A 17,600-nucleotide genomic window follows, 5' to 3' on the forward strand; every position below is an offset into this window, starting at 1 on the left:
TATATATATATATATATATATATATATATATAGTTTTCTCCTATATCATTATATATGAGTCACAAAAGACTGATGTATCAAACATAACAAAAAAAAAAAACATGCAAACTTTTTAAAAATATTAATAAACAATTGAATTGTCATGCTGACAGCTGGCAACAAGAGACACTGTCTTGAACTGTCACATAATGGCACAACCTTTGTGCCAGTGTCCAGCTGACAGTGTGACTCAGTAACTGGACTCACCTGACAGGCCACCAACATCCATCTTCTTCAGGTTCTTGGCCTCCAGAATGACCACGGTCAGTTTGCCAGCAGTGGGCACATACCGCAGAGACAAACAGATGTCACCCAGCTTCTCTTGCTGTGAGTGGCAGAGAAAATTTCAATCAGGGACATCATTAACAAGGTAAGCAGAAAAAATTAACCTAAAAACCTGGTCAAATTTATTCAAGAGAAAATGAATTGAGGAGCATGGCATTTGTATTTTTTTAAATCTGATTAATTTTCCACAAATGTAGCTCCAACAGTAAACACACTGAAAATACATTTACACGTACACACATTCCATTCATATTTCAGGAGCCATTCTAATAAGCATGGACACAAACACATGTGACATATAGAAAACAACAGGAAGTGGGAAAAGGTTACATCACTTTACTTTCAACTGGCTGATGCCATTTCCACACAATCGATTTTCTGTCAATTAAAAGGTCATCAGAATGGAAAAATAACATTTCATACTGTAGCTTAATTAAATGAGTCCTACACGGTAAATAAGTTGAATCAACTGCCAAGAATTTTTTCTTCTTCTTTTTTTTGCAATTGTGTAGTGGAAAAAAAAAAGAGCAAAGAGGACTGAACTGGATGGAATTGCGAGACGCTACGGCATTTTGCAGTCGATTTTCATTTAGTTTTTTACAGGCACTTAAAAGTGCCACCCTCAGGACATCACTCACAAGGAGATTCTTTGAATAAAGTCAATACTCTCCAGCTTCCTCAAGCGGTGTTTGAAGTGCTCCGCTAGCTCATCGGACATGGAGTGTAACAGCTGCACAAACTCAAAGAGCAACCTTCAACGTATGTAGACAGCCTTCATCTCTCTGCCCTCAGCAGGCTTTTGACAGCGTCATAATTAACCTTTACACCAAGGAACCGTGGCACAAAAACAAGGTTCCCACAAAAACCACGGCTTAAATGCTATATTCCATGACATTTACCATGAAAATTGAATCTCCGCAACCACTTCCTGGAAAGTCACACTTTTTTATTAATAAAAATGTGGCACGACCCAGCTGATTAACTGACATTTCCATTGAAGATGGATAGCCCTGAAGTCTAGCACTTGTACAGTGAGTAAATTTCCATGCAGCTGACAAACCTGAAGAACATGCCAATAACCATTTGTCTGCATCTCTCAGTGGAGTATAGAATCTAGTTTCGATTGTGTACAGCATTTAAGTGTTTTTACTAAATCTTGTAAAGGTGCACATTTTTTTCTCATTTAAAAAAAAATTTAAATTTATTTTTAAATAAAAAAATATATATTTTACTATGTTCAAAATCTATGAAGACGTATCATTTGAGTAGCCTAATACAAATTCTTTCATTTTACAAAAACAGGGTCTGCAAATGGGGGATGCCACGTTGAGATCACGTCTAGAAAAACAAAAACCAAAACGATTTTGACTCGTTCACTTAGGAGTTGCTACCAACTGGTATAAAGTGTTAACTTATCCAGATCAGCAAACAAATCTGAATGTGAATGATTTTTGTTTGTGTGTGAATGGATTGAAAAGATTCAAGTCACTGGGAAGAATCACTACTAGTGAACAACTCAACTGGCAAACTTTCCACTTGTGCTCCAGAAGGTCAGGCAATAAATATGGAATATGCACTCAAATGCTAAGATTTAATCACATTACAAGAAAACAGGTTATTGCCACCCATGTTAGCTTTTTACCTCTTCTTTCTCAGCGCTCTGGAGGTCCCTCCACTCTTCAGTCACATGACTAAAGTCGACCTTATTCATAGGCACCTTCACGTCTCCAATGGCGTCATGTTTGGAGAAACGGTCAAAGTCATATACCGTCATCACCAGAGTTTTCCCTCCAAGCTCAGTGTAGGGAACCTGCAGGATAAGAGGGGTGAAATTAATTGCATGCATACCTACCAGTCTAATCTCTCTAAATTCCAGTTATAGGACTTATCTAACGCTGAGATGCTGGGACGAAACTATAAGACAACTGCGTGTGCGCACAAGAAAGAGAGAGAGATTTGATTATTGGTTACCTCCAATTGAGCTGTTTTTCAGACAAAACTCGTTATCCCGAAGGACTTGTTCCAACATGGCGACAAACTGCTTGATTGGCCGGGAAAGAGATAAGACCCAAGGGTTGCTATTTTGTCCTTGACGCTATCACACACACCAGCTCTCAAGTTTCTTCATTTCAATAATGAAGGCACTTGTGATTACATGTCAGAGCTCTGTGGCTATCTCTCTCGATGTTGGCATGTGGCACATTTCTTGTTCTCAAGGTACCTTGTCATAGTTGAAATTGCGCTAGGCTAAACAAGAACCAAACACGCAAACAGTCCTTTACCCCCCTTGGTTGAATCAGTTATATTTTTGCAATTCTTTTAAGAATTCAACACTTCACTTAGCAATTTAATAGAAGTCTAGAGGTAATTACACAAAAAGGTCTTTCTAGCTGCATGACATCTCATAAAAACGAATCGGAAAGCTCTACTGAACATTCAAAATAGAAATTATACTACTTTCCGGATGACTGACACCTGCAGGAGTCCATCTGCATGTTTACATGTAATTACTCCAACGCCTCATGCCACTTACTGTCTTGTTAATACGCCAGAGGAAGTAGTCAGAAATAACTTGATAAACTGTATGAGTAGAATGCAAACGCATGGATCCAATGAGAAATCGCTTGTTATAATATGACGCTATTAGGTTTGTGACCTACCTTAAAGGTGAATTGCTCATTGAAAACAGGATTCAACGTCTTCCGGTGGACCTTGGTCTCAAATTTCTTCTTCTTGTCTGGAAGAAGGTAGACCTTTACATAGGGGTCAGAAGTGCCACCCATATCCATGGCAGGCAGCTCTGCTGCTTGGATGATCCCCACTATGAACTATGAAGGGTCAAAAGTCAAAGTTAAAGAGATCATGAGTAAGACTTTGAAGAGGAGTGTAGTCTTTGTCTGAACCATCACCCCACCACCATTCTGTAGGAGTTCACTGTAGTGCTGGTCAGATTTATATGAAGACAGTTGGTCTTTTTCCAAAGCACCAAGATATGCTGTCTAACATCAGTCCTACACATTCACGTAGACTGAATGTATCAGGGACTTTCCATAAAGCTGTTTTTTTGTTCAGCTTGTCTGGTGACTTTCAAGCTTTCAAACAGTGTTGTTATTGTTAACTAAAACTATTAAAAAACATTTCCAGTTATTGTAATAAAGTTGACATTAAAACATAAATATCAGAGGAAAATTAAAAGTATTAGAAATCTTGCCTTTGAAACTAACTGAAATAAGCTGAAGTGCTAAAATTAATAAAAATAAAAATATAGAAAACCTTAATAAAAATAATGAAAACACAAAATATTAATACTGTAAATACCACAACAGTACATAAGTAATACTAAAATGACACTACATTCAAATAATAGGTGTTGGTAGTCTCAACAAACAAGGTTTTTTCGCCATTTATTTTTTTTTCCCAAGGTTTGGTGGATGCGTCTTCACTTTTTGAGAACTTTTACTCTCAAAATTAGTAACTAGCACACACGGAAAATGTTTCAACTACTTTCTGATAAATCTGATGAGGTTTACTGTGAATCAACTGGTTTGTATTTGACTTCACCTGTTCACTTCCTTTTATGGGTGGTACTATAGTAAATCAGTCTTGAGAGTATCTGCTTATTTAAATGAAAAGCCACCGAGAGGTCAGTTATAGTTATGATGCTGAGGTCCATCCTTCAGGCCCAGACTGCATTACTCTTTAAACAGTCCCAGCATTAAGGAGGCGATGGGGTCAGGCCATGTCAAGCGTGGTGCTGCTGATCCTATCTCCCCATCGGCTCTGATAATTGATTGGCCGGCTTGCTGGGCTGAGGTCCTGATTGACCTGCCAGTCACCATATCCCCTGCATGGCCTCATGGGTCCTAGAGTCAGTCAATCAAGCTCCCATCAGCTTCCCATAAAACGCCCCGTCTCTGTGTCAACACAGGCCCTTCTCTCTCACTCTGACCAGCTGTCACACTTCGGTTGTGCTGCCACGGGAAGACTGCAGTCAGTGACGAGCTTTGCCAGTGTTTCTGGTTTAGATGGTGGCCATCAGAGAACCCTGTGATTGTGTTTTTTTTTTGACAAAGGAACTATAAAGATTTTAATATCCTGTCAGGCTGTAGTAATTTATTTATTTTTTTTTTAATTAAATGGTGGTGGGTTTCAGGTCTGGACAGTTTTATTGCTTCACATTGTAATCTCGGATGAAAAAAAGCACATGTTCTGGCTTCAAGAAAGAAACACCCCCACATACACTGTTCTAACACAGACAACCAAACAGGAAGAGAAACAATTGTATTTTGAAAGAAACTGTTACAAAATAGAAAATGCTCCACAAATAATGCCCATCGCTCCTAATGATTGACAAAATAAGAGTCCTTATTATTTATTTATTTTAATAAACAGTTCTCTTTTGTCAGTCATGCTGAAATATGACCATTAACTTTGTGAGAACTGCGGAATTATATTTTAAACTATACTGATTCCAGTTTTTAGCATTTCATACTTCACAGGAGAATACTTAAATGTCAGCTAGATTTTGACTCCAGATTCATATCTTGACATGTTAGCAATAAGAAATTCAATATCTAGATAATAATAAATAAAGTGGAATTTCTAATTAAATGTAAAGGTCAACTTCACCCTTTAGAGCACCTCAACATAACCCAATTGTAACACTTATTTCAAGATATTTGATATTAATGCAATTGTTGTGACATATCAAATAATGTTTCTGGTTCCAAGCCTCCAACTCCATTAAGACTGAGAATACTATCTCAACTACTTAATTTATTTCTAGCACACATTTAAGCTGAGCTTTTAAAAACTCACAGTGTACACTACAGTCTCTGAACTCAGTGTTCCTGACACCAAAAATGTATTGATTCAGAAAAGATGAATCACTGTCTGGCCAACTGAGATTTCGGTATGGAAATAAAAGCTAGGATCATGATTTTTCAGTAGTATTACAGCATGCTGTAAATATTAGCACCATTTTTTGTTTGTTTTTGTGATCTGATAGAGAGTTTGGACATGAAAACAATGACACGTGGCATCAGACTCACAGTAAATAGAGTATTGTTCATATCACGTTGACCTAAAGTTGTGGTTGCCATTGTTCACTGAATTTTGGCAGGTGAGATCAATTCATTTCAAAAGGAATCAGCACAACGTTTTGCGTGAGGGCAAAAGATTTCCCCAAGCAGATTTCACAGCAGGTTCAAATTGGTCACATAAATTTGCAGCGTTGAGCAAAAGATTGGTTTGGTTTGAAAAGTGACTTCTAGGGGTTCGGTTTGTATGACGGTTTTAGAGTCACGGTTCGGTATGTGCTATGTTTAGGGAAAAACTATACTGTCAAATAAAAATAAAGAAAATAAGAATAATCTATCTAGCTACAAGCAACAGCACAAATAAATACAATATATTAAAGATACAAATAAAATAAACAGTGATTTTCTGTTTTTTTTTAGGTAGGTCTAACGTGAGTTTTTAGGTACAGAAATTAAATAAAGTAATGAAATGTAAAACAGCATTGCATATTTCACTGTATAAACTAAAGATTAATCTTTATTAAAGTTACAAAAGCTATTCAATCAAGAGCAGTGAGTGAATTCTTTGTTGTTGCTGTTTGATTAATATTAAGAAAGTGCTGTCACTTTAAGAGAATGCACTGATACAGTACGTTCAGCCGGCTATGTCTGCTATAGGATACTTACCAAGACGGGCATTTTGACATGTTTAGTTTAAACACAGATATCAATGTGTGCTGTTCAGGTCTCACCCATGCGCGCGCGCTATCAGCACCCGGGTGATGACGGAAAAAATGACTGCTCATATTCCAGCATACGGCATTCGCATTGAACAAGAGTGAATGGTTTGTCCACATTTTTTTTTTTCATCGCTGATGTTGTAATGTACTGGGAAGCCAGAATACGCATCCATCAACAGAAACATACATTAGCCGAACCGTGTTTGTTTTACGTGTTATTTATAGCAAACCATATTACAGATGCGTTGTCAGATTTAAGTTGAACCGCGGTCCTAGCGTGTGCCGAACCGTGTGTGGAGAACTGTACACACCCCTAGTGACTTCTGTGTCAGCTGTGCTTCACACATCACTATACTATATACTATACTATTTGTGCTTGCAAAATTTCGCAAATGTCACTGCACATTTGGCCCCAATTACGCAATGTATCTGTCAGTGGCATCGCTGTCAGTCTCACTGTAAGTTTGTGAAAGACAAGCTGATGCCATCTTTGAGTTTAAATGAGAAGTCTTTTGTAAGCAGCTCCTTGCTGTGAGTAAGATTGAATAGATCTGGACGACAGTAGCAGTATGAGTCAGGGTGGATCTGTCTCTGATTGTTTTGGCCATAATAACCTTCAATCGCTCAGCAGGATACAAAAACTTCACAGAGTCTGAAGAATCAGACTGTTGCAGGACATGCTGGAGGAAGATCCAGCCGTATGACTTCACCTCAGTGGGTGCAGTGCTCACAATCTCTCATCTGAAGGCTTTGAAGCTGTCATCTTAAATTACTGCTGCAATGGTTTTCAGAGAAAACCATTTTCTTAGGGGGGTTTGTTATTCGGCATAAACAGCGAGGGGTTCCTGTCCTTAAAATACCTGGGATGTGTTAGAAAACGATTGCAATGATCCACCTCAGTGAACGTGTGTGGATTCACAGTTCAATCCACATCTCTTTTTCTATCCTCATTAATAATATTGCCCTTATCTGCACCCTGTCTCTGTCTCCCCGAGGAGCCGCCCTGGATTCTGAGATATTGTGTCGTGTGGCTTTGTGAATGCCATGTTTTGTACTTTTCTATTTTTACCCTCTGGCTTGCTCAGCAGGGTTGAAAAGGTCCAGAATACCTTTAAACAAACCCAGAGTTTAGCTGAGCTCCCTGGAACCTTTCCCCTTTGGAAAGGGCAAGAGTTGCAGAAAAATCTCCCAGACCTCTGAGTCGCCCTGAAGCGATACTCAGTTTGATTTAAAGCCAGACGGGAAAGAAGCACGTAGATTTCCTTCCGGCACAAAGGATGGAGATACACTTGTGTCAATGAGAGTGAGCGGGTCTGTGGGTTGAATCTGGGTCAGATTGATGTGGATTTCTTTGCATCTCCTGCTTTTTTGCAGGTGGTTAGTGAATATGATGTAGGGTTTTATGCTAAAATACCATGCACAAAAAATGACAATTGTTAAGTGAAATTGCTCTTTTGTGTTCATGCTACATTTTATCCTCACATTCTTATACCTTCTATGAATACTTCAGTAAACCTAACTAGATATCTGAAATATTTTTGTTTCACTGCAAAAGAATTGAACAAATGCAGTATCTTGAACATCTCATTCTTGTTCTTAAAACTCTGTTATGCCATAAATTGAAAGCATTACCAGTCATTTGCAGTCATTTTGTCATCTCACTACACATACATTACCGGCATACAATGAAAAGGCTCCTGTTGTGGCGGTGCTTATAAAAGCTGCAATTTGTGTGTGTGTGATGGCGGATAATCTGGCTTTTTCAGGTTTGTAGCTTTTTTCTGCTCAGTCTCAGCATGAGACTATGCACAGCTTCAATTATCTGTCACCCAGGATCTGACAAAAGGAAGTGCATCTATTCTGGAAGTCACTCGTTTTTCAAGCTCAACCGCTTGTAAGAGGCGCCCAATGAATTTCGGCTTAGCCTCAGAGTTGAAGACAAGCCAGCACCCTCACTCAGTCAGCATGGAAGAAAGCCGATTCAAACTCAAATCTAACTACTGTAATGTGCTCTTGACATTCATGGCATTTGGTGAGTTTACAGGATGAAGGGCATTATTTTATAAGTGCTAAGTCTGAATTTCTCTGGCTTTCATAGATAGCACTTAATAATACAGCACATCAATAAAAATTACTCTGAAAAGTGATTCGTACTTTCAAAGTGTAATCTATCTTCACATTTTCAGCATGTATTTTTTAAACACAGAGTTTACAGTGATCATTCAATTATGTTAGAGTGACACACTGAATAACCTTAGAGTAATGGGCGTTATTTAAGTGGAGCTGGTTACAATTTGACAGACAAACACACTGTACTTACGAAGAAGACCTCACTAAACAACACACAGTGACGGTGATTCGGAGACAGCCCCTTACCGTATTCTCTGTGAAATTGTAATCCAAGGAGTACTGTAATTTGCCAAGTTTCTCTTCTTCCTTAGGCTCCACATCTTTCTCTGTATCCGTCAGCCCTGTTTCCGCATCATCCTCATCCTTCAAGGCCTGAAGGAGACACCCACTAACAGTCAGTCCTGTCGGCCCAACGCTGGCGCTGCCCGATTGCCCTCGCCAGAGCGCCGGGCCAGCCCTGGACCATCCTGCTCTTCAACCGCACCTCTATTAGGGGGGGAGCAAGCACTAAAACACCACAGCAATTAAGACCATGACATGCTCAATGATGCACTAGACTTGGGCTGTGAACCCCCTTCTCTCCTATGATCTGCTATTGTGAAAAGTTGTGAAAAGAGTTGCAAGAAGATGAACTGAATGAGTGCAAGCAATTTAGGTTGGTGGGAAGGGAAAGGCTAGGGCTGGGTGGTATTGGCTGCACATATGGTGCTGTATATAGCTATTTAACTTGGCTCATCCAATCAGTGGTATTTATATTATATTATATTATATTATATTTAAGCCCACTTTAGATTATGAAAAGCTGTTTCTGCACAGTTGTCAGACGTATAAATCATTAATGAAAATCTTCCCAATAATTAACATATGACGCTGTCAAAATTGGTACAAAATAAATAAATAAATATAAAATTATCAAAAAACAAACAAATAAATAAATAATAATAATAATTTTAAAAAGCAACGACAAACATGTCATGTTATATATATATATATATATATATATATATACCGGTACTGTGACATAAAAAAACATTTACAATTGTTGGTCATACCGCCCAACCCTAGGCAAGATGAGCAGACAGATGTTTTTAAGAAATACATTGTACAATACATTGTCCTTTATGTTATTTCAGGCAGAACAATCTCTGGCATCAACAAATCAGTGGGTAAATGTTGTGGATGGTGTGGCATTAGCTCCCTAGCTAGCCAGAGTTTAAGACAGTGGCAGTGTTAAGGGGATGTCGAGGGAGGTTTGTTGTCGCTGGAAAGCATGCGATTTTCGAGGCAAACTCAGCTCTCAGTTCATTCACTGTGAAATAGTTGCCTTCTGAAAGGGCAGTCTTGCTCATCGGTAAAGCATGCAGGGCATTCACGTTCTCAAGAAGAGTGCTCGTATATTGACCCTCATTCTCTGTGATGTGATCTTCCACACACAGTGGCGTTGTCATGACCCTTAGTTATTGGTGATAACCACCACGCTCATGGAAGCTGTAAGCATCATGCCAGCAGAAGGTGTTGTGGGAGGGATCGTAATGTGTACAGGGTCTGTCTTATTAGTTGTTGGGTTACAAGTGTGAAAGCAAAAGGCTGAACAAAACTGATTTCTTGACTGTCTTGTCTCCTTATGAGGACCAGACTATTTTCCCAAACACTTCTCTTTGGGGTGCTTGTTAAGTCAAGCTTGTTAAGCTTGTTAATTTAAAGGCATAGTTCATCCAGAAATGATTTATTCATCCTCATGTTGTTGTTGTTCCAAACCCGAATGACTTTATTTTTCCAGCAGAAAGCAAAAGGAGATGTTTAGCAGGACACATGAGCTGCTCCTTTCCATAAAATGAAAGTGGGTGGGAATTAAAGGCTGGTAAGGCCAAAAACTGACTAAAACAAAACACCATAACAGTGGTCCATACGACTCAGAGTCATGTGACAGCACTGTGACAACATATTAAGCCACTATTCACTAAAAACCATGCTTTTAAATCTTGCTTAACATTAACTTTCATTGTGTGGAAAAGAGCAGTGTGGACATTCTGCTAAACATCTCCTTTTACGTTCCAAGAAGAGTCACACAGCTTTTGAACAACATGAGGGTGAGTAAATGAAGACAGGTCTTTTTTTTTTTGGCTGAATCATTCATTTAAACGAGTCTTTTTGGAAGTGTAAAATGATTAAAATTAGTTGATAAAACCAGTTAGTATGCAGCTGTAAGTGTCCTTTATTGATACCCTTTCCATGTGACTGGCAAAGGTGATGTTTCAAAAAACATGTAATCCAATTGAAGATCAGTCTGGTCATCGTGTCTGAAAATTGCTTCTTGAACACATTTGTCCTGCTAATGAGGGGGGTGCTGTTCTCCTCCAGGACATTTTTCAATTTTAAGTTCTAGTGGACCAGGGGCCGGTTGCACCAGCTGTAAGCAAATTACAACTTAGCCTAGTTTTGACATAAATGGGCAATAAGTTACAACTTACGCACTACTAAATATTTTTTCGTTGCACCATTACACTTAGTTGAAGCGTAACTACGTATAAACTAAATATTTACGGAAGCGTCCGGACAGGAGTAACGGTTGGAATAAAATAGCAAGACTGAGTGAACTGCATCAATATGCTCTTCTTTTACCCGACAACCTTCAATCCTTTAGGCATATATGATGCTGCTGACATCACTAGCGTAGCCAGGAATTACAATGTGGGTGGGCCTAGCCTAAAATACATAGACATATATGATGCTGCTGACATTTACACTCACGTACATATTACGAGAGAGAACAATGTGAATAAATGTACTTTGTTTCTTTTTTAGCGCTTCTTCAACACCCCATCTACAGCACGCCTCTTGTGTGCTTCAGTCCATACTGCGCATGTCAAACGAAATCAGTAATAATAAATAAATGGCATTTCTTATGTTTTTTTTTTCTTTCAGTATTTATTGACCCTTATATTATATTCAATTACAGTTTCTGAATTTTATTTACATATAAAAAAAATAGCTTACCTATTAGGGGTGGGAATCACCAGAGGCCTCACAATACGATATTATCACGATACTTGTGTCACGATACAATATTATTGCGATTTTAAATATATTGCGATATTCTGCGATATATTGCAATTTATTACATGTTTCCAACTTCAAATTATGTCCCCAAAGGAAAACTTTGACAACATCTGTTTTAACTAAAAAGAAACATTTCTCAGTTTATCTCACTTCAGTTTTATTGTTGCAGTGCAAAATGGGATTGTCAAGCAGACAAACTGACCAACACTTTCATGAAAACCTGTCATAAATGTTGTATGCACCTGGCAAACTCAACTATCCGATGAGCATGAGCGGTACACGAGCGGAAAACACATTCATAGATCGGAATATTGAGCGGAGCGTCAAACGTGACGAGGAGAGTGAAACATGCACGCTGAACACTGCCGGGCGGAGCGCGACGCGGCGCGCCATATTATTATTATTATTATTATTACATGTAGCCTATATTTTCGGTGCATCCCTACTTACATCCCCTCCTTGTTTACAAATCCGAAGTAAGTCCATACATCCGATTTAAACGCGGACGGGGCTTTCCTGATAACTTTCCGCGATGTCTCTTTATTTTACTAACTTACTGCATGCTGAAGGTGACCCAGCTGACCTCACCAGAAAAAAACTCAACACCACCATCGAGTGGATTGTAAAGCAATTGATTTTATTATTCTACCAAATAGTATAATAAAAGATCGATACTTGGCGTCCCCTGTATCGATACAGTATTGCCACAGAAAATATTGCGATACTATGCTGTATCGATTTTTTCCCCCACCCCTATTACCTATAGACTATAATGTTATTCATGATTAAGTATCGTTTTTAATGGAAACTTATTTTTACCGTTAGTTACATGAGGAAAAAGAAGTTAGAATGACGGATATATTGAAATTCACAGTATTTAAACAAGTTCTGCTCACGTATTTGAAGGCTTCTATTGGATCATTTAGGGTAAACATCATATGCGACTATGCATTATTTTACGGAGAGAGCTTACAAACTATTAGCTAAGTCCTGCATTACGAACAACTGGTGCAACCAAATAATGTATAGATTTAGTTACAAACTAGCTAGTAGTTACTAAGCCTCTAGTGTGGGCTTAACATTCTAATTTAAGTAAGAACCTACAAATGGCTGGTGCAACCCTACCCAGATGAGTACAGATAATACAGATAAAAGGGCAGTCAAACAAGCCGAACATATCACTAGCAGTTAAGCAGTTCGTACTTTGACAGTCTCCTCAGTCACTTTTTTTTTCTTTTTTTTTTTTTTACACTGGAGAAATGAACATTTTCTGTTTTGGACCTCAAATAACAAGGAGAAATCAATGTGGTTCAACCTTGTGTACCCAAATGCATTTTCTCATTTCATATATATGTGTATATGTAGACTTACACACACACACACACACACACATATATATATATATATTGTAGATATACATGTACTGTATGCATAGTAACACAAATTTTACTCTACTAGAGTAAACCTAGTTGTCAAGAGGCTATTAAAAGTCATTGCAGCAGGCTATAGAAGATCCAACAGCAATTGGGAACCTACCGCCAGTGGCAATCCCGCAAAGTCATCAGACAAAACATAGATAAGGAGGACATGGAAGGAAGAGACACAAATTAAAACAACCACACACAAAGGCGATCACATGAGTCTGGGCACACCAGGAGAAATGACTGCTGAGAAGCTCAAAGCTCCTTCTGCTGACAATAAAACAAAAGATGTATGTTGTGCAGGACATTGTACTCTGGCATATCGCTCTGATTGTTGTGTATCGTTCTTAATACCTGCGCTAATTGGCTAAGTAAGAGTGACAATTCATTAACCTCTCATATTTATCTGATTAGCACGGGTATTACAATCTATATTTGGGTGTTTCCCTGCTAAAAACAACATGTTAAATTAGCCTAAGTTGGTATGTTAGCCTTAGCTGGTTTAGCTGGTCTCCTAACCTGACCAAGATGGTCTTCAGCTGGCCTTCCAGCTGACAGACCAGTTGACAAGTGACCCAAACCCATCTAAAACTAACCAGCTTGGTTCAGTTGGGAGACCAGTTAACCACCTTAGGCTGGTTTGTTTTATTCAGAAGGGTTGTGTTGCAAAATATTGATTATATGGATTTCAGTGGCTGTAGCCATTTCTTATTTCTATTTTGAAAGTACTAATAAACAATGCTGGTGGGTAAACATCATATAGCAGCTATAGTACATCTATTCGCATTTGGTTTGAGGCTGATAAACTGTGACATTCTGGAATTGCACACTAGGTTTTTAAAGAGTGTTGTTAATTATCTGTGTCTGTTCCTCTTCACTGTGCTTTGTGCTCGAAAATCAATGTCTCTAATTTGGGATCTGAGTGGTCTTGGCATGGTCTCAAAGCCAGCATCCTTATACCGCGAATTAAGCTGACTTTGTCAATTATTCTGTTAGAAGTGTACTATTGCGAGCATGTTAATGCAATTAGCATGCTAACTAGGGTTAAAGTGCCAGTGTTCCATATAATTTGTGGGTGTGCGGGAAAAAGTGAGCTGCATAAATGTTCTTTCTCCTATTGTTTTCATTATCTACTGTCATTTCTCTGGGTTGATACCACTTCATAGCACAGTTAACCATATGCAGCACTACAAAGTGAATTAAGCTAAATGCAAGAAAAACAGAAAAAAACTGAATACTTTAATGAACCGTTAGCATGCCCAGGTTTTGCAGTCCTGCAATTAAAGTCAGCTGTGAAACAACACCATCAACAGATGACTCCATCTAGAGTTGTCTTATGAACATTCTTAATTTGCATCGTGCATTAATACAATAATACTTGAGGAAATAAATATTTCATGCAACTTCTGATGACTAAAGAACAAGGCTAATCCAACAGCAGTAACAAAATGTTTTTACCTCGGTTTTGATACCATCCTTGACGTCCTTCATGTTGATGGCATTCTTGCCCTTGTCTTTGCCCTTTTTCTTGTTCTTCTTCTTGAATATCAACTTTTTGCAGATGCAGAAGCAGCAGGAAACAACTAGTACAACAGCAACAAACGCAATGGCGACAATGGCCCATGATGGCACTGTGCAGACAAAAACACACAAGAAAACTCAATGTACTTATACACTACGTTTGTAACTCATGCATTACATTTCAAATTTTTTGAAGCCATGTGATAGATTTTTGTGAGGAACAGACCAGAATTTAAGTTGCTATAAAAATCTGCCTTTAAAATATTACTTTCACTGGAAAAGAGCAGTCTGAACATTCTGTTAAGTTCCTCCCTTTTGGTTCCACAGAAGAAAGAAAAGTAGTTAAGTTTTATAAAGATGGGGGTGAGTAAATAGTCGCAGAATTTAAATCTTGAGATAACCATTCGTTTATTTAACTTTCTCCATTCAAGACAATAAAAGCTGTACTCGCATGACTGGAAAGAGCTGTTATCAAGATGGCCACCAAATGGACTGAGCTGACATGATTCCAAACAGCCATGTGCTTTACGGTTCAATATCTTCCAAGAGCAAGGGAGAGAAAAGAAAATGACGAAAAGTTTCAGTCTGTTGTTTGACGCTCTTTGCTGGAGACCTTCATGTCTGCTGGTCGCACGGGATTAACAATCTTCGCTCAGAGAGAGATGTTGCAAGGCTCTAGTGAGAGTAATCAGCCAATTTAGTTGAAAACAGGAGCTGCTGGCATTCACAACTTGCCATTTGATCACTCTTGGAAGACATTTTGAGCTTGACATTGTTAAAGCAGTCAAGCTCAGCTGTGGATTTATTTGATTGTCAAGGACTGCATGGAACTAAATGAACAGAACGAAAATACTCCAAAACGTATGTTGTTTAATGAGGTTTGAACTTAACAAACAAGAATTTATGCACACTGACCAAATTGCTTAGCCTCTAAAAACTTGTTTTAAAAATATTGTGAGCAATTTACATCCGTGCAGCATAGTGATAAACTTTGTGCTAGAATAACAGAAAATAGTATTTTGTCTTCTGGTCATGACTTTATAAATACAGCTCCAAACTCCAGCGAGAGCTGTCAGGGGAGGACAATCGAGCCCCTCAGCTTTTCGACAAGATTAACAGCCTCCTGCCAAGAGAAAGAGCAACGCCTCTATACAGCAGGACTAAAACTGCATGCGTCAACAGAGCACAAGCACCAGATATGGGAATGCCAGTTTTCGAGATGCGAGAGAAGCTTCCTCCTCGAACCAACATTTGCTGGGAATAATTGGTAGACAGATGTGGTGGAAGAATTCTGCATTCAGAGATTCATACAGTAATGAAGGCTTTTGCGCACAACACAACAAACACCTGGCAACCAATGACAACTTTAAGGGAAGCAGATTTCTCCAGAAAAAAAGCAGATTTTTCCACTCCAGATCTGAATGTGCTTGATTTGCTCTGGGACAATGCAGAGTCAAGGACTGTATAAATAATGTCAGGCTCCAGTGCACGAAAGACATCTTGTATTCTGCTTTTGGGAAGCTAGCAAGCACTCCAACATGAGTACATCTCAAGAAAACTGTCAAGGTCATTTTCCATCTGAAAATCGGAAGAAATAAGAGAGCAATTTTTGCTAGAATTTGAATTAGATTAAATCTTTATTATCCATTCTCATGGAAATTTGGGAGTTAAATGTACTTAACTGTCTTTAAAATAATGTCACAATGAAATCACAAGGTGATATATTAATGACCATAAAATAGGCTTAATTTACAATAAAAGATCTTAATTTACAGTCATGGCCAAAAATATCGGCACCCTAGGTAAATATGATCAAAGAAGGCTGTGAAAATTAATCTGCATTGTTAATCCTTTTGATCTTTTATTAAAAAAATTCACAAAAATCTAACCTTTCATTGGATAATAAGAATTTAAAATGGGGGGAAATATCATTATGAAATAAATGTTTTTCTCAAATACACGTTGGACACAATTATTGGCACCCCTAGAAATTCTTATGAGTAAAATATCTCTGAAGTATATTCCCATTCATATTCACAATTTTGAGCACTCCAGGGTGATTATGAACATGAAATTATCCAGCCATGGCTTCCTGTTTCACAGAAATATAAATAGGAGGGAAAACAAAGCCCAAATTCCCTTAATCATCCATCACAATGAGAAAAACCAAAGAATATATTTCTGATGTTTTTTTAGTTAAAATGGTATTTTGAGTAAAATGTGATCTGGTCACGTTTTTGGTAAGTTTTATCCATTCTATATTTGAAAAAAAATTCCCGCCAGGACAGTTGGCATTTAGAACATCGTCCAATATCCTGACAGGATCTTTTTCCCCAAATGTCCTCAGTTTGAAGCATCTATTGTTTCTCTTATCGTGGTGTGAGGACTTTATATTTGAATTGGCAGTAGAGAAAAATTGAAATAAATGCTAGCATCTTTGTCTCCCAGAAGGGTTAGACTTGCTACCACAGGACACATTTCCCAAAGCAAGGTCTGAAGAGAGAGCGATTGGGGAAGATAAAGAGTGAGAGAGAAAGAGAGAAAGAAAAATCAATTGGCTGTTGACAAAATCGATAAGCACTCTCCTCTGAGGAAAAACAGTGAGTGATAGTCTAAAGTAACTTTGGGATCATCAGCCCACGGCCTCGAATTGACTGTGGAGTAATGGAGGGGACAATCCTCCACTTTTTTCCTTTGTTTTTTTTTTTTTCTTTCTTAGCACAACACCCTTCATTGGACAGCATCACTATATCCATTTATGAAAAAAACAATAATAGATCAATACAATAATCAAATGGTTTTAGCTTATGGACAGACATACAATATGTTCCCAGATGGTTCATTCAAAATTAAGAGCAATTAACATGGATCTCTAGTGTGTTTCTCTCAAATGCATTAGGAAATGTATTACAAATACATAAAATGTCTCATTTTTAAATCCTGTTTACACCAGATTATCAGCTAAAATGGTTTGTGAATAGCGTCTCCTGTTGACATTAAAATTTGATTGCTTGATATCTTGAAACGCTGAGTTTTGCTCATTTAGCATAATATTTCAGCATGTTAAGAGACATGAAAAGTATATATAAAAAAATAAACAAAACACCCTCCCACCAGACTTTCAAAAAGCTTTTTCCAAAGCCCTGTCATTTCAACTCTTTTCAAACAGAGGAGAATCTGTCAGCCATCTTAAAGGCCACTCTTATTGGTCAGTTGCCCAGCATCTTCTTTGAAAGCTTGCGGCTTAGACCATAATTGCTCCTGAAGCTTGTCTAGCATTAGACCCCTGATTCATACCTGTTAAAACTTGCTCTTTGCGCACACTTTTTTTCTCCACCACTGGCCTGAATATCAACCTGCTGGGGGAATAAAGAGTCCCTTTAATC

At 38.2% G+C, this 17,600-nt stretch overlaps 1 protein-coding gene across 2 annotated transcripts in view; it reads right to left on the reverse strand.

Moving 5' to 3' along the window:
- LOC107680026 (synaptotagmin-1-like) overlaps positions 1 to 17,600 on the reverse strand; it is a 76,373-nt gene that overhangs the window by 10,431 nt on the left and 48,342 nt on the right. The window contains exons 3-7 of one of the 2 annotated variants that reach the window (XM_016475771.1): positions 14,152 to 14,324; positions 8,459 to 8,575; positions 2,985 to 3,152; positions 1,967 to 2,134; positions 247 to 364 (exon numbers count right to left, since the gene is read on the reverse strand). In XM_016475771.1, the coding sequence (XP_016331257.1) occupies positions 247 to 364; positions 1,967 to 2,134; positions 2,985 to 3,152; positions 8,459 to 8,575; positions 14,152 to 14,324 (744 nt within the window). Of the gene's footprint in view, positions 1 to 246; positions 365 to 1,966; positions 2,135 to 2,984; positions 3,153 to 8,458; positions 8,585 to 14,151; positions 14,325 to 17,600 lie in introns of both variants that reach the window. The other variant, XM_016475770.1, reaches the window with a different exon arrangement.

The sequence above is a fragment of the Sinocyclocheilus anshuiensis genome, unplaced genomic scaffold, assembly GCF_001515605.1.
Source record: "Sinocyclocheilus anshuiensis isolate Anshui unplaced genomic scaffold, SAMN03320099.WGS_v1.1 scaffold200, whole genome shotgun sequence".
Classification (NCBI taxonomy): domain Eukaryota; kingdom Metazoa; phylum Chordata; class Actinopteri; order Cypriniformes; family Cyprinidae; genus Sinocyclocheilus; species Sinocyclocheilus anshuiensis.